The 21,449-nt window shown below is 64.4% G+C and overlaps 2 protein-coding genes across 5 annotated transcripts in view; one reads left to right on the forward strand and one right to left on the reverse strand.

The window, feature by feature from the left end:
- The window catches only part of CCM2 (CCM2 scaffold protein), a 45,213-nt gene extending 33,994 nt beyond the window's left edge, over window positions 1-11,219 (forward strand). For 2 of the 4 annotated variants that reach the window (XM_080819069.1, XM_080819071.1), the window contains exons 3-10: window positions 4,201-4,284; window positions 4,708-4,894; window positions 7,378-7,514; window positions 8,089-8,224; window positions 9,209-9,266; window positions 9,402-9,540; window positions 9,790-9,928; window positions 10,771-11,219. In XM_080819069.1, the coding sequence (XP_080675195.1) occupies window positions 4,201-4,284; window positions 4,708-4,894; window positions 7,378-7,514; window positions 8,089-8,224; window positions 9,209-9,266; window positions 9,402-9,540; window positions 9,790-9,928; window positions 10,771-11,045 (1,155 nt within the window). In that variant the 3' untranslated portion in view covers window positions 11,046-11,219. The remainder of the gene's footprint in view (window positions 1-4,200; window positions 4,285-4,707; window positions 4,895-7,377; window positions 7,515-8,088; window positions 8,225-9,208; window positions 9,267-9,401; window positions 9,541-9,789; window positions 9,929-10,770) is intronic. The other 2 variants (XM_080819070.1, XM_080819072.1) reach the window with 1 other exon arrangement.
- A 1,497-nt stretch (window positions 11,220-12,716) lies between these two features.
- Window positions 12,717-21,149, reverse strand: NACAD (NAC alpha domain containing; the record flags this gene model as incomplete). The annotated part of the gene is made up of 8 exons (XM_080818177.1): window positions 12,717-12,731; window positions 12,815-12,937; window positions 13,029-13,175; window positions 13,251-13,397; window positions 13,749-13,823; window positions 13,913-14,028; window positions 14,155-19,200; window positions 21,083-21,149. 8 exons carry the CDS (start codon window positions 21,147-21,149, stop codon window positions 12,717-12,719), a joined length of 5,736 nt encoding a protein of 1,911 aa, XP_080674303.1.
- Between the last annotated feature and the right edge of the window lie 300 nt (window positions 21,150-21,449).

The raw sequence follows: 21,449 nt of genomic DNA on the forward strand, positions 1-21,449 counted from the left end.
ATTGCATTAGCTGGGACTTCCGGAGTGCTGGAAAGCAGTGGTGAGAGGGGATATGCTTTTATTTCTCCCGATCTGAAGCAATCTTTACGCATCTCACTGTTAACTAGGATGCTGGCTGTAGGTTTTTGTACACATTCTGTGTCAGTTTGAGGAAGTTTCCTTCTGTTCCTCGCTCGATGAGAGTTTTGTCATGGATGGGCATTGGATGTTGTCAAATGCTTTTCTGCATCTGTTGATCCGATCATATGATTTTTCCTCTTTAGAACGCTGGTGTGTGATGAATTACATTAACTTGTTTCTGAATTTTGAATCAGCCTTGCCTCCCTGGGATAAATGCAACCAGGTCATCGTGTATATTTGTTATCTTATATAATTTATATCTTTATACCTCTTTGGATTCGATTTGCTAATACTTTGTTGAGGATTTTTGCATTTATATTTATGAGAAATATTGATCTGTAATTTTTCCTTTCTTGTAGTATCTTTGACTTGGATATTGGGGTTGATGTTTTCTTTGTTTTTATTTTCTGGAAGAGATTATAGAGAATTGGTATCATTTTTTCCTTTAGTGTGTGGTTGAATTCACCTGTGAACCTGTGTGGGCCTGGTGCTGTTTTAGAACGTTATTAATTATTCAGTTTCTTTAATAGATCATATGCCTACTCAAATTATCCATTTCTTTTTATGTGAGTTTTGATAGTTGTGTCTTTCTTCCTTTGTTGCTTTTGTTTTTTGTTTTGCTGATTTTGTACTCATGAAAGCAACTTTTTGATAATGGATTAAAGATTTTATTCATTTAGTCAGGCTCCCCATTGAGATCGAAGCATGGGCTTCGATCCCTGGACCATAAGATCATGACCCAAGCAGGAGGCAGACACCCAACTGACTGAGCCACCTAGGCGTCCCTAAAGATTTTATGTCCCTAAAGATTTTATTTATTTGTTTGGCAGAGAGAGCGAGAGAGCATAAGCAGGAGGAACAGTAGAGGGAGAGGAAGAAGCAGGCTCCCCGCTGAGCAGGGAGCCCGATGCGGGACTCGATCCCAGGACCCTGGGGTCATGACCTGAGCCCCAGGCAGAAGCTTCACCTTCTGAGCAACCCAGGCGCCCCTATAGTTGTGTCTTTCAAAGAATTTCATTGTGATTTGAGAACATACTATGTACGGTTTCCAGGCTTTGAAATTTGTTACGGTGCGGTTTATGGCCCGGAACGAGCTGTTTCGCGGTGAGTGTTCATGTGAGCTGAAGGAGAGTGTGTTCTGCGCTACCAGATGAAGTGGTCTGTAGGTGTCGGTTACATCCTGCTGGCCAAGGGTGTCGCGCTCCCCTGTATCCTCGCTGACTTTCTGCCTGCTGGGTCGGCGCGTTTCCGACAGAGAGGGGCGCCTTGAAGTCCCTGGTTGCCGTTGTGGATTCATTTCTCTCTCCTTGAAGCTCTGTCTTCGCCTTGTGTGTTTAGATGCTCTGTGGTCAGGTGCGTACGTGGGAAGCATTGTCACGTCTCAGAGAACTGCTTTCATCATGTAAGGTCGCTCTTTAAAGTGGGTTTTCTTGGGCAACATGTAGTTGGGTCTTGAATTAAAAAAAATTTTTAGGGGCTCCTGGCTGCCTCAGTTGTTTGGATGCACAATTCTTGATCTCAGGGTCATGAGCTTGAGCCGCATGGGGGGGTGGTGTAGAGATTAGTTACATAAAACTTAAACGAAAAAAAATTTTTTAAAGATTTTATTTATTTGACAGAGATCACAAGTAGGCAGAGAGGCAGGCAGAGAGAGAGGAGGAAGCAGGCTCCCCACTGAACGGAGAGTCCGACGCGGGGCTCAATCCCAGGACCCTGGGATCATGACCTGAGCCAAAGGCAGAGGCTCCAACCCACTGAGCCACCCAGGCGCCCCCCCCCCCATTTTTTTTTTTTAATTTATTTGTCAGAGAGAGAGAGGAGCGAGAGTGAGCACAAGTAGACAGAGTGGCAGGCAGAGGGAGAGAGAGAAGCAGGCTCCCTGCCGAGCAAGGAGCCCGATGTGGGACTCGATCCCAGGACGCTGGGATCATGACCTGAGCCGAAGGCAGCTGCTTAACCAACTGAGCCACCCAGGCGTCCCCCCCCCATTTTTTTAAATAAAAAAGTTAAAAAACATTTTTAGTAAGCTCTGTGCCCAACATGGGGCTTACACTCACAACTCTTGAGATCAAGGGTGTGTGCATTCATGCTCTCTCTCAGATCAGTCAGTGTTAAAATCCATCAAATTTTGTTTGTCAGAGAAAGGTTTTATTTCTCCTTTGCCCTAAGGACTGGGTCCCTGGGCACAGATTGGGGGGGGAGCGGGTTTCCATCAGTGGTTCAGGGTTTCATTCCTCTCTCGCTTTGTAGTTTCTGAAGAAAAGTCCAATATCATTCTTTTTTTTAAAGTATTTTTATTTATTTTTGCGAGACAGAAAATGAGTGAGAGTGGGGAGGGGCAGAGGGAGAAGCAGGCTCCCCGCCGAGCAGAGAGCCCGACGCGGGGCTCGATCCCAGGACCCTGAGATCATGACCTGAGCCGAAGGCAGACGCTTAACAACTGAGTCACCTTTTTTTTTTTTTTTTTTAAAGATTTATTTATTTACTTACAGAGAGTGAGCTCATGTAAGTGGGGGGTGGGGGAGCAGAGGGAGAGGGAAAGAATCTTAAGCAGGCACCACAGCGGGTCTGGAGCCTCTGATGTGGGGCTGGATCATACGACCCTGAGCTCATGACCTGAGCCTAAACCCAGAGCCGGCCGCTCACCGGACTGAGCCCCCAGGCGCCCCAGTCTGACCCCATCGCTACCCTTGTTCTGCGGGTGAGGTGCTTTTGTCCTGGAGCTCACTGCAGGGTTCTCTCTGCGGTGGTTTACAGCTGGACTCTGACGCGCAGGCGTTGGGCTGCTTCTGTTTTTATTCCCTTTTCTCTTTTCTCCCTGTGGGTGTCCTGCTTGGTGCTCTCGGAGTCCTCGGATCTGTGGGCTGGAGCCTGTCGGTCGTGAGTGCTTCTGGTCATCCCACCACACGCCGGGCCCCACTTTTGGAACTTACTGACCGTTCTTGGATATCCTGTTCCATCTTCTTCATACTTTTCGCTCTCTGCTTTCCATTTCGGGAAGTTTCTGTTGACATATCTTGACACGTCTGCACGCCCATTGACCCGTCCTTTGGGTGTGTCCAGCCTGCAGATGTGACAATCGATGGAACCATCACTCCGTTTCTGCTATGGTGGATCGTTGGCATTTCCCATCGGTCCATGGTTAGCATTTCGAGCTCTTTGCTTACATTATGCACGAAGCACAATGTCCGCTTTTTCTTTTAGGACCCTTAGCACATTAATCCCACTGCTTTATTTATAAATTTTATATTTTTTTAAGATTTTATCTATTTATTTGAGAGAGAGAGCGAGAGCACAAGCAGGGGGAGCGGGAGGCAGAGGGAGAGGTTGAGAAGCTGAGTCCCCAGTGAGCAGGGAGTGTGCCCGACGCAGGACTCGATCCCAGGACCCCGAATTCATGATCTGAGCCAAAGACAGACGCTTCACCAACTGAGCCACCCCGGCGCCCCAATCCCACTGCTTTGAACTTTGGGTCCGGTGGCCCCTGAGAACAGCCCTGCCGGGTCTGCGTCTGGTTCTGGCGCTTGCCCTGTGTGTTCAGACGGCATTTTGCCTGTGAGCGTGCCTTGCCGTCAGCTGGACGTGATGTACAGGGTGACAGGGGTGGCGGTGGACGGGCCTTCCGTGTGGGGCCGTGTGCTTACGTGGCTGGAGGATGACGTGTGGGGAGGCTGCGCTCCCCCATCCTGTGGTCAGTCTGTCTTAGTCCTTCCGGGAGCCTGTGCCCCTGGGCCGCGACGGCCACGCGTGCTTCTCATTCTGTTCCCCTTTCCCCCGCTTTAGGCTGGAGCCGGGGATTTCCGTCCCTGGCAGAGCTCGTTCTCCTTGAGGAGGGGGCCCCGTTAGGGATAACCGTCCTCATGGTGCGGGACAGCGGGAAGTGTGGCAGCGTCTCCTGAGTGGGGACACTTCTCCAAGAATTCAGAGCACGCTTCCCAGCGGAGGTCCCCCCGCCCCCCGAGCCAGGCCAGAAGGTCTGGTGGCGGAAGGCGGAGGCCAGGCTGCGTCCTCTGTGTGTCCACGATGGTCCGGGCCGATCGTCCCTTCCTCATGGCAGCGTCTCTCCTCGCTTTGTTGCAGTACTTAGGTCAGTTGACGTCTATACCAGGATACCTGAATCCCTCCAGTAGGACCGAAATCCTGCATTTCATAGACAATGCAAAGGTAACCCCATCCTTCTGACCCTGACCTATGACCCCTGGCCTGTGACCCCTCCTAACTCTGACCTCTGCCCTCGCACTCTGACCCCAGCTCTTGGTCCTCTGACGCTGGGCCTTCCCGGCTGGGAGGGGTGACGGGGACGACCCCATCCCGTTGTGTCATGGGTGTGCTTGGCTCTCGGGCCGTCAAGACCAAACCTGTCTGAATGTGAGCTTTCTTCTCTGGACTTTGCTCCTCGTGCTTTTGGGCTGTTTTCAGAATTCACATTGTCCAGAGCATAGAGCACACCCCACTGGTCTGGGTGAGGGCAGCCGCGGAAGCTGCAGAGTGCCCGGGGCGGGCCGAGCACGGCCACGGGAGGGTATGGGGCTGTGCATGGGCCCGGGGGCTGCGGCGGGCCTGTGACTGACGCGCTGTGGTCCCTAGCAGAGAGCCCATCAGCTTCCCGGACACCTGACCCAGGAGCACGACGCTGTCATCAGCCTGTCTGCCTACAACGTCAAGCTGGCCTGGCGGGACGGGGAGGACACCATCCTCAGGGTCCCCATCCACGACATCGCCGCCGTGTCCTATGTGCGGGATGACGCCTCACACCTGGTGGTCCTGAAGACAGGTAGGGGCCAGGGGCGGGGCGTGCGTCCTCGGGGGTGAGCCTGGGAATCCAGGGGAGCTCTGCACACAGTTTCTCTGCACTGGGCCGGCCGCCACCCGAGAGTGGGCCTTTGCTCGGTGCCGCCAGCGTGCAGGCCCTGCCTTGGGCCACGGGCGTCCCAAAGCTGGGTTCAGAGAGGAGACCAGACCATCGCGGAGCGCCTGGTCCGAGAGATGTGCTGAGCATGTCCTTGTAAGAGAGTCGGGGAATCTTGAACAAGGCGCCAGCCCCCAGGCCCCTGCCCCCGCTCCACCCCTGCCTCCTGGGCTCTCCGGGTGAGCCGGCCTCCTCCCACCCGCAGTGCCACGGCCTCTGCCTGGTACCGGATCACTGAGACATGGGGAGAGACGTCACGTCCCTCCGGCCTCCTCGCGTGACCCCTTGAGCTCGGGGGGCTTCCCCGGCACAAATCCAGTGGGCTTGCCACGGGCCCACCCACACCCCTCCGTGCTCTGCTTCCCCCTCATTGCCCTTCGGCGAACATCTGCTGTTGAGCGACGGGCATTACTTTAGTTTGAACAACACGAAGCGTTTTAATGTACAGAAAGGGCTCACTGGCAGGACGGCTGGACGTGGAGAACCTGGTGTGGCGTCCAGCTCGGCGGGCAGGAGGGCCGCGTTCTCCCACTTCGCAGGTGGAGTCACCAGAGCACAGAGCTTGAGTGACTGGCGGGGGCCCCAGCGGGGCGGTGGCGGGGCCAGCCGGCCTGGGAAGTGGACGGTCCCACAGGAGGCCCGAGGTCTGGGGCATCCTGAGGGACAGAAAGCCACGGGAAGACCGACCTCTGACCAGCGTCTGCAGGCTTGGAAGCCGGTGGGTGGGGGGCTGGGCCCCCCGCAGGTTTGTGCGGTGGGACACGTATCCGCATTCATCTTTGGAGCAAATTGCTAAGAAAGGGGTAGCAGATTTTTTGCGAGGGAGAGAATGAGCTCCATAGCAGATCCTTCGCGAAATGAGACGAAAACGGGGACCCGGAGCTTTGAGGGCTTCTGAGTTAAAGGGAGAGAAGGAAACCATGTCCTGGGCATCTGCGTCATTTTCGCAGGTGGCCCTGAAAGCGAGGTCCTGCGACCCTGAGCCCGCGTGGCCCTGTGGCCCCAGTGTGCCGCGTATGAGGTCACGCACGTGGTGGCCCACAGTTCACTGGCCGTGACCCTGATGTTTATTAAGTGCCCACCACGCGCAGCCCCACGCGCACGCCTCTGCGGGTCCAGGCTTCGCCGGTGCCCAGGGCGGTGCGGGGCCGGGTCTGGCTGCAGGGGCTCCGTGTGGCGGGTGACCCACTGTCCGGGCAGGGCAGGGTGGAGCGGACCGCGCAGACATCTCAAGGAGGGTGTCTCCGTGGGTGTAGGAGTCCGAAGCCACGGCTGTGGGGGCAGCTGGGGGGCTGCGGTCGGGGCCCAGACGGGAGCTTTTCAGACACAGGCGGTCCTTGCTGTGTGGGGCTGTGCTGACCTGAGAACAGCCCCGGGGCTACTTAAAACGTTCTAGTAGCCGTGGAAAAGGAGAAGGGGAGGAAGCAGACAAAGTCAGTGTTACCGACATGTTGTATTCAGCCCTTCGTGTCCACGCGTACCAACGTGACTGTCGTTAACAAGATGTCCCCCATCTTCTTTGTGCCGCCCCCGAGATGCCGCACACGGCACCATGGGGACTTGCCGCATTTCACATGCTCGGTGCCGGGGGCCCGTGGCTGTGGGGGGGCCAGTGCAGTCCTGGGGTCTGACGGCGGCGTTCGTGGGGCTCACGGGGTGCCCGGCCCCGGGCTCTGCAGGCACACCTGTCCCGAGGGTGGCTTCTGCCTGGTTGCTGGCTCCCAGCCACGTCTGAGCCTCAGGGGCCCTCTGTGCTGAGGGGGGCGAGTCCGGAGGTAGCCCGGCGTGGGGGCATGGGAGGCTTCACTCCCGCCCCCGCTCCCCGGTCTGCTCCCTGGTCTGCTGAGCTGATGTGCTTGAGCTTCCCAGGGCGGGAGCCTCCCTCCCTGCAGCAGGCAGGCCTGGGGTTGCCCTTGTCCGAGGAGGTGCGGAGCCTTAGCAATGTGGGCCGGGGCTCGCCTGGTCCACATCCTGTCCTGGACTCTGCCCCCTCGCACCGTGGGGCCCACACACCTCGGGGTTCCCATCTGTCAGGCTTGTGCTCATTGCATGGTTCCTGCGAGTGGAACCCTGGGGATCCCGTCTCGTGTGTAGACCGAAAGCGGCTGACTACTGGGCGTTTCATGTCCTCGTCCAAGATCCGCGCACCGTCCGTGGCGGGGATGCCGGGGGGTCCTGCAGAGCGATGGTTCTCAGTGAGCACAGCCGGGGCAGCCGCCAAGGAGCATGAGGGCGGGGGCAGCTTAGCTGCGGGGGCGAGGGGGCGCGCCTGAGCCAGGTGGGCGCGGCCCGCAGCGGGCTGTGGAGCCCCCACAGCTGTCCTAACCTGCTGCGCTGTGACTTCTCAGCCCAGGACCCTGGCATCTCCCCCAGCCAGAGTCTGTGTGCAGAAAGTTCCAGAGGCCTCACCACAGTCTCCCTGTCAGAGAGCGGAGTGGGGCCTGTGGAGGCCTGCTGCCTGGTGGTCCTGGCCGCAGAGAGCAAGGTGAGTAGAGGGTGGGACTTGGGACTCGGGCACCTGTCCTGCCCACAACATGCCTGGGCTCTTCCTATATCTGCACCCCGAGCCCCTCCCACTGCTGACCCAGGCCCCGCCCACCACAGGCCCGCCCCGCAGCCCAGGCCCCTCCTTCACTGACCTGGTCCCTCCCGCCTCCGTGACCCTTGGATCATTGTCCCTCCTTGGCGCTGCCGGCCCTCTAGCCTGGCGGTTCTTCCTCACGGGGCTGCCTCCCCGGCCTGTCCTCACTGCAGGCTCCTCTGGTGACTGCCCAGAATCAGAGGGGACCCTGCCTTAGCACGTGTGTGAGCCGTGTTCAGGGCTGGGAGTGCCGTCCCGAGCCTGGGGCTGCAGCGGGGGCTGCCTGTTGGTGGGCAGGTGGGGGGGACAGGAGGGCTGGCGGTGGATACACCTGGCCCCCTCGGGTCCAGAGAGCCTCCCAGCTGGGGGCTGCTCCCCTCGTGGCCCGCCAGGCGGCGGGTGCTGGTGCTGGTTGGGCATCTGAGGAGCCAGGGGCCAGCAAGCAGCCCAGGAAGGCCCAGCTTTGTCCCAACGGCAGGTCGCCGCGGAGGAGCTGTGCTCCCTGCTGGGGCAGGTCTTCCAGATCGTGTACACGGAGTCCACCATTGACTTTCTGGACAGAGCCATCTTCGACGGGGCCTCGACACCCACCCACCACCTGTCCCTGCACAGTGGTACGTGAGTGTGGGTGCACAGTGATGCTGTCCTGTCCCTGCGGCTTTGCGCCAGTGCCTTGTTCCCACACCCCGCTGCTGAGGTCCCCGGCGAGCCTGGTGCCTTCCTGTACCACGTCCTGGGCGGGGACCGCCTTAGCTCAAGTCCCTTCACCTGCCTGAGAACAGGGGCGGGGGAGGGGGTGTGTGTGTGGGGAGGAACCCACAGACCTCACAGCTACTGGGTGAGGGCTTTTTCCAGGACCGAGGCTGCTGGGCGCGGGTACATGGCAGCAGCCCCCTCTGAATCTGTGGAGCCCTTAGCCCCGTGTTCCACACGCCAGGAGCACCCCCTGCTCCTGGTCACCCGGACTCCGTGAGCTCAGCAGCGGCACAGAGTGGTGTCTGTGCCTCCCACGGTCTGTGTCATGCGGACCTTAGGTCCCCTGACCAGTGTTTCCTGAGTAGCGGCTGTGTCCCGGGCTCTTCGTGGGTGCGAGGGGCTCAGGCATGCCGGGTCCCGCCTTCCTGCCTGCGCGGAGCCCACCGGCTCCAGGCTGGGGGTCAGCCCTGCCTCCGACCTTCTGCCCTTGGCCGGCCCCGTGCGGTGGGGCAAGTTGTCCGACCTCTGGGATCCCACTCCTCGTCTGAAGTGAGCAGAGGGGACAAAGTGACCCGGGCCCCGGGACACTGCGCGGCAGCCCCAAGTGGCCCTTGTCCTATCCTTGGCCCTCAGGGAGTGCCCTTCCGTCCCCGGTTTGGAGCGTGCCCCGATCTGACCCTTGCGCTCAGGCCCACACCTGCGACAGGTGGTGCCCGTCCAGAACGCCCGCAGGGGGAGCCGGTGGGGGGCTGCCTGAGGCTGCTGCCGGGGGCGGGCGGCTCTGCCCAAGAAGGCCTGCAGGCCCCCCGCCAGAGCCCACGTCTCGTGAGGGGTGGGGCCCGGGGACTCGGGGCCCCTCTGCCCGCGCATAACCCGAAGCCTGTGTCCCGCCCCCTGCACAGACGACTCCTCCACCAAGGTGGACGTGAAGGAGCCGTACGAGACGGACGTCAGCGCTTTGTGAGTCCCCGGGCCCCGCCGGCCCCCCACGCGCACGCGGGCGCCCCGGCCGGAAGTGCAGCTCTGCGGGGGGCGGGGGTCCCGGGCCTCGAGGTGGGCGCGGGAGCCCCGTGCCCACGGCTCCTGTCCTTGCAGCTCCGTCCCCGAGTGCGCGCGCGCAGGCGGCGTGTCGCCCTTGTCCTTCTGTGTGCCGACGGCGCCGCACGCCAAGACGGCCAGCGAGAGCGAGCTGAGCGCCACGGCGGCCGAGCTGCTGCAGGACTACATGCTGACGGTGCGCGCCGCGGGGCTCGGAGACGGGGCGGGGCGGGCGCGGGCGCGCGGGAGGGGCGGGGGGACAACTGCCCCCCCCACACCCCCCCCCCCCGCCGTTGCTGACCCGCACCTGGGTCTGTACGTGTCCCTGGGCTCCTTGCGGGCGCGCTCCCCGGGGCACCGTGGGTCAAGTGGGCGCCGCTGCGTGGGCTGGCGGGGGGGCACGGCGGGCCCCGCTCACCGCCGCACCCCTGGCCGCCGCGGGCAGCTGCGCACCAAGCTGTCCTCCCAGGAGATCCAGCAGTTCGCCGCGCTGCTGCACGACTACCGCGACGGGGCGTCGGTGCACGAGTTCTGCATCAACCTGCGGCAGCTCTACGGGGACAGCCGCAAGTTCCTGCTGCTCGGTGAGCCCGGGGGTGCAGGGGTGCGGCGGCGGCGTGGGGGCTCCGCCAGGGATCCGCCGCCCAGAGCGCTTCCCAGTGACGGATGGGAGCTGCCCGTGGGAGCCGGACTGCGGGGAACCCTGGAGGGTCGCTCTTGGAGCGGGGAATGGAATGGGGCTCCTGGGGGGGGCGTGGCTCTCGGGGGGGCTTTCGGTGGGTGACCAGCAATTTGGACCCTGAAGTGGACCCTGTTTCTGGGTAGAAGCACTGGAGGTTGGGTTGCTGGCCCTGCTAGCTGGGTGGGCAGGGTGGCCAGGCTGCACACCTGCCCACACCCTTGGGGTGACTGGGGGGCCGTGTCTCCCAGATGCTGAGCCTAGAGACTGCACGGGCTGATGGGGGCTGGTGGAGGCTCCTGGGCCCTGCCCCCACCATCCAAGGGGGTGGGTCATACCCTTGTCAGCAGCCACCTGAGGGCTCGCCACTCACTGGGAGGTAGAGCAGGAGGGCTGGCCTGCTGCGTCGAGTCTGAGCTCCTGCCAACACTGTGGCCTCCCCGCCAGGGCCAGTGCAGCCAGGGCTGGGGTCCCAGGCCCCAGCCCCAGCTCTGTTCCTTTCTGGCTTATTCTTGCAGAAGTGGGAGGTGCCCCTAGCGGTCAGCTGGCCCCTTCCGTTCTATATCCAGGCCTGTGGGTGGACTTCCGCCAGCCCGAGGGAGGACGTGGGGTCAGCCACCTGCTGCAGTGCTGGGACCTGGTGGGCCCATGGTGCCCATCGGACTGGGCCGGATGCAGAGCGGGCCGGGCGGGCAGACTCGTTCTCCCCATGGGAGGCCCAGCATCAGCCCCACTCTGTGTCCACAGGTCTGCGGCCCTTCATCCCAGAGAAGGACAGCCAGCACTTCGAGAACTTCCTCGAGACCATCGGGGTGAAGGACGGCCGAGGCATCATCACCGACAGCTTTGGCAGGTACCGGCGGGCCCTGAGTTCCACCTCCACGGGCACCGGGAACAGGGCCGCGGGCAGCTCCGACGACCAGTCCGCGCCCTCGGAAGGGGACGAGTGGGACCGCATGATTTCGGACATCAGCAACGACATCGAGGCTCTGGGCTGCAGCATGGACCGGGACTCGGCCTGACGGCCGTGGAGGAACCTGCCGCTGCGCCCTCTACTGTGAAGGACTGGCCCCGGGTGCCGGTGCCCACGGCCCGCTCCAGGAGGGGTCCCGGGGGTCCTTTCGGTTTTGCACACGACGTTCCTGTCGAAACTCTCAGAGACCTTCAAAGAAGTTTACTGCGATGTGAATAATTCATTTCTGGTCCCAGTGTGCTTCTGGTCTCGTCGGGTGGGAGCCGGGCCCACACGTCTGGGCACTGTGGCCTGGAGGCCGGCTGCCCTTTGGTGCTGTCACAGCAAACTGAGAGGACGGGATTGGGGCTTTTGCTGCATGGTCGTTGGGTGGGCAGCAGGGGGCCTGGGCGCTGGTGTGAGTGTCAGGTCCTCGCCCCTGGGAGTGGCTTCCGGGTTCCTGAGTGTGGCGCCTGCCTTCGGCCTCTCGCCGGAGTCCCCCAGTCCTCAGTCTCATTGCCACCAAGGTGGTCTTCCCTGCAAACTTGTTACCCGATCCCCCGCCAAGAGCGTGTCATCTTAGAGCCCAGGGGCCCAGGGTCCTGGTCTCCAGGGGGTTTAAGGCCGGGGCGGGGGGCGGTGTGGCCCTGTGTTCCTAGGTCTTCCCTGAGCTGGGACCCTCCCCTGCCCTTGGCACATGGGGAGGCAGGGGTGGCCCTGGAGACATCCTCCTTACCTAGAAGGTGCCTCTGTTCTGGGAGACCCCCGACAGCACGTGTGGGAAGCCCCAAATGGAGTGTAGAGGGGGGCCGGGGTCCCGGAGAAGGGAGGACAGAGCCCTGGGCTCCCAGTGAGGGATCTGCCTCTTGGCCAGGGCAGGTCGGGATGGGAGGAAGGCTCTCAGGCTTGGTTCTGGCGTGGGGTGTCCAGGAGCTGGACGTGGACCCAGGCCAACAGAGCTAAGGGGAGTGGAGTAGGTCTCCGGACGTGAATGCCAGTCAGCCTGCTCTGGAAGCATCTGGAAGAAGTCATCCAGGCAGGGCCAGCCCACCCTGGGTGTGAGTGGCCGTAGCAGGCAGTCCGGGGTGGGTGGACTGTGGAACCAGGTCTGAGTGTCCTGTGTGGACGGCAGGAACCGCTCCCTTCCTTCCGGGGGCCCACCCCTGTGGGTCCCTGGACTTTGGAGAAGAGGGAGCACGGAGAGCACGGATGGCCACTGCAGAGCTGGGTGCCGGGAGGGCCAAGATCTGTGGGGGCTGGTTGCTGCCCCCTCCCCCACCCAGGAAACAGCTTTCCCTGGCTAGAGCTGCAGAGACCACGAGTCTGGGGAGTTCCTTCCCAAACCCAGCCCCCAGGCCCACGCTTGGGCCACAGCTGGGTGCCTGCTCACCGTCTCGAGGCAGGGTGGGCACGGTGGGGTGGGGGATGGACCCCCCCACCTCTTGGAGTTATTGGACAGATCCCGCCCTCTGGGGACAGGGTGGGGAGAGGACTCCCAGTCTCTGGGGCCACGGGAAGGCCACACCCCCCAAGGGGGGCCAGACCGCCACCCTCTGGGACAGAGTCCGTCCCTGCACGGACGCAGGAAGCGTCTCCGCGCCTCCACCCCTCCACCAATCCCGTTTGGCCGGAGCACGCGCCCAGCGTGGAGGAGCCAGAGCAGAGGCCGTGCGGAGACACCTGTTTATTGAGCAGCGGAGCCGGGGGCAGGGACGGAGCCGTGCGGTCGGGGCGCTCCTGGCTACATGGTGAGCTCCTGCGGAGAGAGGAGACAGAGCGGGCTGGGGAGGGGCCCAGCAGGGCCAGCAGCAGGGGACCAAGGGGGGGTCAGCCACTCACCATGATGGCGTTGACGATGTCGCTCTGGTTGTCCCTCAGGGCCCGCACGGCCCTGGCCCTCGACACGTTGGCCTGCGCCATCACTAGCTCAATGTCACGGAGCTCCAGTCCCGCCTCATCCACCTGGAAGGGGGCAAGCCGGCAGGTTCTGGGGCTGCCACCACCCCAGGAAAGGCCGTGAGACGCTTCCCCAGCCTGGGTCCCTGCTTCTTACCTCCTCCTCCTCCTCCTCCTCCTCCTCCTCACACTCAGGCCTCACCAGTGGCCCAGGCGCAGACTCGGGGACCAGGGCGGAAGGCTCCGTGGGCACTTTGAACTTCTCAGCAGCAGCTCTGTGCACTTGCTGGGACAGGTCCTCGATCTGCAGGGGCACAGCGGTCAGCCCAGCCCATGCCCCGGGTCCCCCCCCACCCCCGCACCTTGCGGCCGGCCAGACCTTGGCCTCGCCGAAGACCACGTAGGTGTCCGAGGCCGGGCTCTTGAAGACGTCAGGCTTGGCGATGACAAACAGGATGTTCTTGGATTTCTGGATGGTGATCCTGGTGACGCCCTGGATTTGCCGCAGGCCCAGCTTGGACATCGCCTGGGGGCATGGGGGGCTCAGACCTGGGCATCAGCCTGGGGGTCCCAGGCTGGGGTGGGGAGGAGTGGGTAGGCCCGGGAGAGAGCACACTGATGGGAGACCAAGGACTCTGCCACCAACTCTAGGGGACCCTCTGTGGGCTCTGGGTAGAGCCTGTGGGGACATCCGCCCCCCAGGTGTAGGGTGGGGTACCGGACCCCAGCTGTGGGCACGGTCTCAATGGTGCTCTGGCCCCAGCGGTTTCACGACCTGATGGCCCCACCGGTGGTGTCTGTCCGCCACTGGGCGTGAGGGGTCCCCTTACGCGGCAGGCCCGTTCCCCGGGGAGCGGCCCTGGCAGGACCCACCCACCTTCCGGGCCTTCTTCTCACTGCGACTCTGCTTGGCTTTGGCCACCGTCTCCTCGCTGCTGCCGCCTGCCGGGGCCTGGGGAGGACAGGGTTTGAGCACCCGAGGGAGGGTGGGTGGGGTGGGGCCGTCCCAGGGCTGCAGCCTCCCCCATCCCGGGCCGGCACCTGGGTCGGGCACTGTGCCGTCTGCGCTCCTGAGAGCTCCTGCTCCTCCAGCTCCGCCGATGACTCCCCGTGGCTGTCTGAGTGCTGGCCGGATCCCGGAGCCCTCGGGGGTGAGTCTGGGCGTGGGGTGGGGGCGTGGGCGTGTGAGGACGGCTTCTGCCTCGTAACATCCCTGCGGCCCGCCCACCTGCCCCCCCTGGTCCCCGGCTCGGGGCAGTGCTCCGGCCCCTTGGCGCCCTCACCTTCCTCCAGGCTGTCCTGGTCGTCCCGTTGCTCGGCGGCTGGGAGCCCTCGAGGGCCAGGAGGCACCTGGCAGGGGGGCGAACTCCGCCAGGCCTGGTCTTTGGCATGGGTGTCCCCCGTGGGGGCCGTTTTGGGGTGGAGGAGGGGCGAGTGGGGCGCGAGGCTGACTCGATGCCCAGCCCCAGGAGGTTTTGTGGTTCCTGAGAAGGCAGCCACTGCCCGCTGGGCTCCTGCCCGCGGCAGCTGGAGGCCCGGAGAGCCCGGGGGCTCCTCCGTCGAGTCTTCCCTGGGTCCCTGGCAAGGGCAGGGGGTGAGGGGTGCCATGGGGCACGGGGCTGCCTCTGTGGGGACCCCAGGAACAGCGGGGTCTGGGCCGAGGGGCCTGTCTCGGGTCCTGCTGGGCAGGCCCCTGTTAGGGCTTTCGGGGGCTTGTGGTGGGGACAAGCTGGGGCTTCCGGGGGCTACTTGAGCCCTCACTCCGCTGCCTGGGCCCAGCACGGGCTCCAGCTGCCAAGAGGGTGCTGGCGTGGTGGGGGCAGGCTCTTTGGGGCAGACCCTGCCAGGCCTGGCCACAGACCTTGGGGGAGACTCAGAGCAGGAAGCCAGCCCAGCTTCTGAGGCCACAGCAACAGAAGACCTGGGCTCGGGGTTGGCTCTTCCCTCCTCTGCTGGGCTCTGGGGCCACGTGTGGCCGACCTCGGGGTGACCAGCAAGATGCGCCTCTGGGCCACTGGCCCCGGGAGCCTTCCCAGCACTGTGGGGTGCTGACCCGCGGCCTCCAGCCCCCTGATTCTCACCCCCTGGGCCCTCCTTTGGGGGAAAGTGGGGTTCGGCTCCATCCCCAGCAACAACACAGGCACGGGCACAGGTTTCCTGCGTAGGTGCCAACAGAGCCTCAGCTACTTCCTCCTTAATGGAGGCAGGCTTGGGTGGGTCTGTGGCCTCCATGGCAGACCCAGGGGGGCCTGTGGCAGGCTCTGAGTGTTTTAGGGCCTCCGTGGCAGGCTCAGAAAGTTCTGGAGCTTCCGTGGCAGGCTTGGGGCATTTGAGGGCCTCTGTGGCAGGCTGTGAGCGTTCTTGGGCCTCCGTGGCAGGTTCTGGGGCTTCTGGGGCTTCCGTGGAAGGCACAGAAAGTTCTGGGGCCTCTGTGGCAGGCTCTGGGCATTCTGGGGCCTCCGTGGCAGGCTCTGGGCATTCCGGGGCCTCCGTGGCAGGCTCAGAATGTTCTGGGGCCTCCGTGGCAGGCTCTGGGCATTCCGGGGCCTCCGTGGCAGGCTCAGAATGTTCTGGGGCCTCCGTGGCAGGCTCTGGGCATTCCGGGGTCTCCGTGGCAGGCTCAGAATGTTCTGGGGCCTCCGTGGCAGGCTCTGGGCATTCCGGGGTCTCCGTGGCAGGCTCAGAATGTTCTGGGGCCTCCGTGGCAGGTTCTGGGCATTCCGGGGTCTCCGTGGCAGGCTCAGAATGTTCTGGGGCCTCCGTGGCAGGCTCTGGGCATTCCGGGGTCTCCGTGGCAGGCTCAGAATGTTCTGGGGCCTCCGTGGCAGGCTCTGGGCATTCCGGGGTCTCCGTGGCAGGCTCAGAATGTTCTGGGGCCTCCGTGGCAGGCTCTGGGCATTCCGGGGTCTCCGTGGCAGGCTCAGAATGTTCTGGGGCCTCCGTGGCAGGCTCTGGGCATTCCGGGGTCTCCGTGGCAGGCTCAGAATGTTCTGGGGCCTCCGTGGCAGGCTCTGGGCATTCCGGGGTCTCCGTGGCAGGCTCAGAATGTTCTGGGGCCTCCGTGGCAGGCTCTGGGCATTCCGGGGTCTCCGTGGCAGGCTCAGAATGTTCTGGGGCCTCCGTGGCAGGCTCTGGGCATTCCGGGGTCTCCGTGGCAGGCTCAGAATGTTCTGGGGCCTCCGTGGCAGGCTCTGGGTCTTCTGGGGCCTCCATGGCAGGCTCTGGGCATTCCAGGGTCTCCGTGGCAGGCTCAGAATGTTCTGGGGCCTCCGTGGCAGGCTCTGGGCATTCCGGGGTCTCCGTGGCAGGCTCAGAATGTTCTGGGGCCTCCGTGGCAGGCTCTGGGTCTTCTGGGGCCTCCATGGCAGGGTCAGAATGTTCCAGGGCCTCCATGGCAGGCTCTGGGCATTCTGGGGCCTCCATGGCAGGCTCTGGGCATTCCAGGGTCTCCGTGGCAGGCTCAGAATGTTCTGGGGCCTCCGTGGCAGGCTCTGGGCATTCCGGGGTCTCCGTGGCAGGCTCAGAATGTTCTGGGGCCTCCGTGGCAGGCTCTGGGCATTCTGGGGTCTCCGTGGCAGGCTCAGAATGTTCTGGGGCCTCCGTGGCAGGCTCTGGGTCTTCTGGGGCCTCCATGGCAGGGTCAGAATGTTCCAGGGCCTCCATGGCAGGCTCTGGGCATTCTGGGGCCTCCATGGCAGGCTCTGGGCATTCCAGGGTCTCCGTGGCAGGCTCTGGGTCTTCTGGGGCCTCCATGGCAGGGTCAGAATGTTCCAGGGCCTCCATGGCAGGCTCTGGGTGTTCCGGGACCCCGGTATCAGGCTCTGGGAGTTCCGGGGCCTCTGTGGCAGGCTCTGGGCATTCTGGGGCCTCCATGGTAGGCTCAGAATGTTCCAGGGCCTCCGTGGCAGGGTCTGGGCATTCTGGGGCTTCCGTGACAGGTTCAGAATGGTCTGGTGCCTCCGTGGCAGGTTCTGGGCATTCCAGGACCTCCAGGGCAGGCTCAGAATGTTCTAGGGCCTCTGTGGCAGACTCAGGGTATTCTGGGGCCTCTGAGGCGGGCTCCAGGAGTTCCAGGGCCTCACTGGCAGGCTTGGTGCATTTCGCGGCCTCCATAGCACGTTCTGGGCATTCTGGGGCTTCCATGGAAGGCTTGGAATGTTCTGGGGCCTCTGGGCCAGACTCCAGGCATTCTGTAGCCTCGGTGACAGATGGTGGACATTCCAGGGCCTCCGTGGCAGGCTCTGTGCGTTCTGTGGTCTCCACGACAGGCTTGGGGCAATTTGTGGCCTCTGTGTCAGAACCAGGGCATTCCGTGGCATCTGGGGCAGGCCTGGGGTGTTGCAGGGCCTCAAGGGGCTCTGTGGCCTCTGTGGCAGGCTTGGGGGAGTCTAGGGCCTCTGTGACAGGCTTGGAGGTGCCCCATGAGGTCCAGGGCACCCCGGCGTCTGCAGCTGGCTCCAGGCCATCCAGCTGGGCCTGGTCCCGGGCGGGAGGCTCCAGGCCTCCCGTGCAGCTTGTGTCCCTCTCCTCGGGTGCTGGCCTCAGTTGCGAGGTCACTCGTCCTTCCTGCTGGGCTGCAGGGACCACAAGGTCGATCGCTGGCGTGTAGCCTGCATCTACCCGCGGGGTCTCAGGCCTGGCCTCGGCAGGGGTCCCTTGGCCTGAGGGGAGGGCTGCGTCCTGCGGGGACACAGGTGTGGCCTCACAGTCAGGCCCCTGGTGTGAGGTCCTGTCCGCGTCCCCCGGCTGGGGCACAGGGCCAACTGTGGCGGCGGGCGCCTGGGCTGAAGGGAGGCCGGTGTCCAGCGGGGACAGAGGTGCGGCCTCAGAGTCAGGGCCTCGGCCTGCTTCTTCTTCCAGATTCTGCAGGGAGTCTGGGCTTGGAGTGCGGGGTCCCTCTTCCGGGGAGGTCCAAGACTCCGGGCCGAAGGCTGCGCCGTCATCCTCCCATCGGGGCTGAGCCGTGCCCGCGGCAGCAGGCGCCAGACCCGAGATGGAGCCCGCGTCCGCCCCCCAGGCCCAGGGGTTCTCCCCGGTGAGGCCCGGGGCTTCCTGCGGGGCGTGAGGCACTGCGGGAGGAGCGGGGGCCTGGCCCATCTCGGGGACCCGGGCGCCCGGCTCCCGGCTCTCGGTGGCTCGGCCGGCCCCCCCCGAGGAGACGGTGGGAGCGGGCTCGCCGGGGGTGTCCTGGAGCAGGGCGGCGGGCTGCGCGTGGGGCTCCTCGCTGTACAGCCTCTCGTCATCTGCCCCCGCATAGGAGGCCGAGTCGGGGTCGGATGAGGCCGCCGAGGTGTCGTCCCGGAAGGCGAAGGCCTCGTCCATGCCCTCGGTGATGGAGAGGTCAGACAGGGACTGCAGGGAGGAGGCAAACGTGCTGTCGTCCTCGCCCTCCCCGGCCGGGTCCCCTCCAGGGACAGGGACCTCCTCCTCCTCCTCGGGGGCTCTCGGTGTCACCTCCATAGCCTCCACCTGCACGATGAGGCTGCCTCGGAAGGGCAGGAGGGCGGCGGGGATCATGGGGTCGTTGGCCAGGAAGTCCAGCTCGAAGAAGTGGCCCTCTTGGCCCCAGGAAGAGCTGCTGTCGGCCGAGATGCTGGACTCCGGGGATGGGGGGCCCGGGGGCCCCGCGGGAGGCGGCTCCTGCTCATCGGCCACAGAGCCCGGTGGGGAGAAGCCCCAGCCTGAGGGGACGTCCAGCCCTTCGGCCGGGGCCAGCAGGCTCAGAGAGCAGGATGGGGACGAGGCCCAGCTGTCCCCATCTGCTGTGATGTAGGAGCCCGATGGCGAGGCGGGCGGCGAGTCCCCTGGCTCAGCCGGGGCGTCCCGGGCCTCCCTGCGGGGCCCAGGGCCAAGCAGCAGGGCAGAGGTGGTCTCGGTGGGAGTGGAGGGTGGCGTGAAGTAGGAGTCAGGGTCTGGGGCGGGGCAAGGCACAGGAGGGTCACCCTGAGAACACAACTCGGGGGGTGGGTCCAGGCTGGGGTGCCCACCCTCCCAGTCCCTGAGCTCTGGAAGGGCTGCCCTGGATGGCAGGGGCACCCGGCGGGTCTCCTCGCCCATCACGATCCGGGGCTCCAGGGTGGTTGGGGGACGGCCGCCGGCAGGCTGGGCCTCGGGGGAACCCAGGCTGGGGCTGCCTTCTGTGGGGACTGCCCAGGCCGAGGGGGTGCCACCCGGGCCTGCATCCCAGCTGGCTCCCTCGGGCGGGGGCCGGGCGCCTGGCTTGCTGGGCAGAAACTCCAGGGCCAGGGCGCTGGGTCCCGGGGTCAGGGCACAGTGCTCCAGCCGGTCCCCTCTTGGGGTGGTGGCCACGGCCACATCACAGGACGACTCTGCGGAAAGAGAGGGGTGTGAGGAAGGGAGGCATCCTCCAGGAGTGTCTGGGGGAGAATTTCCGAGAGGTGCGACGCCGGGGGAACAGCCTGGGGCCGGGGGGGTGTGGGGCGGGGGGCGGGGGACGTGGATCCTGGGGCCAGGACCAGCACCCGTCTGCGGACACTGGCTGGCGGGGACCTGGCGGGTGACCTCGCCTGACCTCCTGCATCGGCAACCCCCAGGGGCAGGACACCTGCATCCTGCTGGGCCTGTGATGATCTGGGTCTCCCTCCTCCTGTGCATGGGGGTCTCGCCTCTTGGCCTTGTCTCTCTCCCTGCTGCCCACACCTGAGGCCAGCCTCTGGGGGTGCCACCTGGCCCTGCCCTCACTCCTGCTCCCAGACTTGTCTCACGGAGGAGAGAAGCGGGGCCACTGTGTGTGCGTCCTCAGGCTGCGTGTCCCACGGAGGCCAAGCTGGAGCGTGGGGGTGGGGGTGGGGTCCCGTGGGAGAGGGCAGTTGTGGGGGACAGGCTCCAGGACGATAGGGCCAGCCGGGCCATTCTGTGGTGGCAGCCGCCCCGCGGGGCCGGAAGGGCTCCCCCTGCCAGGAATATGCAAGCCGGTCCCAGGGCAGCGTCACAGGGGCTGCCTGGGCCCCAACCACCCGTTCAGGGGGGCTCCTGCTCCCTACCCATGATCACCCCACAAGTATGTTCGTGCCTCAGCTGTCTGCAAAAGTCAAGAATCTGCCAGGATTAGGGGTGAAGCTTTTACGAAGGGATAGTGCCCCCCGCTGCCCATTGGCCTGCAGCAATGGGGGACGGTCCCTCGGGGTGCGGGGGCCGCACTACTGCGATCCTGAGGTGGCCAGGGGATCCTGAGAAGGGGGTCTTTCAGGTTCTCTGCCGTGTGACAGACACCAAATGCCTGGAGGTGGGTGTGGTGGGCGGGGACGGGAGGAGACCGGGCTCAGAGCAGGTGGTCCCCTTGCCCTCCTGTCCAGGGGCAGGGAGAGGGCAGAGCTGGGCCATGGGGGATGAGGAAGGGAAGTCAAAAGTCAAAGGTTTTCATAAGCATTCAAGGTCATCAAGCAGCCTGAGACCCTGGGTCTGAGGAGTCCTAGTCCTCCACCTGCTTTACTGGACCCCAGAGGGAGGCCAGGCCCCTGGACCCAGCTCTGGCGACACTCCCAGGTGACTGACTGATCCACAGCAAGGTGCCCTTGGCCCTCTAGGGGTCACTCATGGCTGACCTGCTGGGCCACCCTTCTTGGTCCTTCCAGACCCAGGCAGACACCCTCAGCCCCCACCCGCACTTGCTGACCTCACCTCTCCAGTGACGCTTGCCTGCACCCCGGGGCCCTGCCCCCAGACCTGCTCCCCCAGGGGATCAGACTTCCCACCCTTACAGCCGGCCGCCCCCCCCCCCCCCCCCGCTCCGGCTCCAGCCCTGCTCCAGCTGCCCAGGCCTCTAAGGGGCGGGTGCCCCGATGACGGGGTGCAGTGGAGACCCCCCACCTCTGTGCAGGGCCCGACGCTGCTCGCAGACAATGGGGCAACAGCGGCGGCCCAGAGGGCGGGACGCGGGCGGAGAGCCACGGAGCCCTGGGATGCTCACAGGCCCTCGAGTCGCTCCTGGCTCCTGGAGGACATCCCGTTTCCGCCCTTCCCCGCAGTCCTGAGCTGGGACGTGCGGGGCGGGAGCGGGGGCGGCGGTCAGCATTCAGGTGCTCGAAAGGGCAGGGGGCCAGAAGGACCGGAGAGGGGACGGGGTCGGGGGGGAGGGGTGATCGGAGAAGGGAGAAGGACAGAGGGGACAGGCAGGAGAGGGATTAGACAGGGGACAGGCAGGGACAGGGCGGCGGAGACAGACGCAGGGGGCACAGCCCGAGGCCTCACCTGTGCGGGGCCCGGGCCTGCCCGCCTCCGGCAGCAGCAGCTCGGCGCGGGCAGCCTCCCCGGGCATGGCCTGACCGTGCGCCCTTCCCTCGGTGCCCGGTCCGTCCGTGCGTCCGTCCGGCGGAGCCTGCGCGGCCACCGCCCCTCGGCCAGGGGGTAGGGGGTGGGTGGGTCATCGGATGACGTCAGCGCCGCCCCGCCCGCCCGGCGCCCCGAGTGAGCGTGCGCGTGCGCCCCAAGCACTGCGGAGCGGCTGAGGCGGGGGGCGGCCTTCCTCCTTCCCCCGACCTGGGCTTCGCCCTCCTTCCGCACTGCCCGGCCCCGCCTTCCCTGCAGCATTCCCCTCCGGACGCCAGGGTGTTCGGGG

Source organism: Martes martes (assembly GCF_963455335.1).
Source record: "Martes martes genome assembly, chromosome: 11".
Taxonomy (NCBI): Eukaryota; Metazoa; Chordata; class Mammalia; order Carnivora; family Mustelidae; genus Martes; species Martes martes.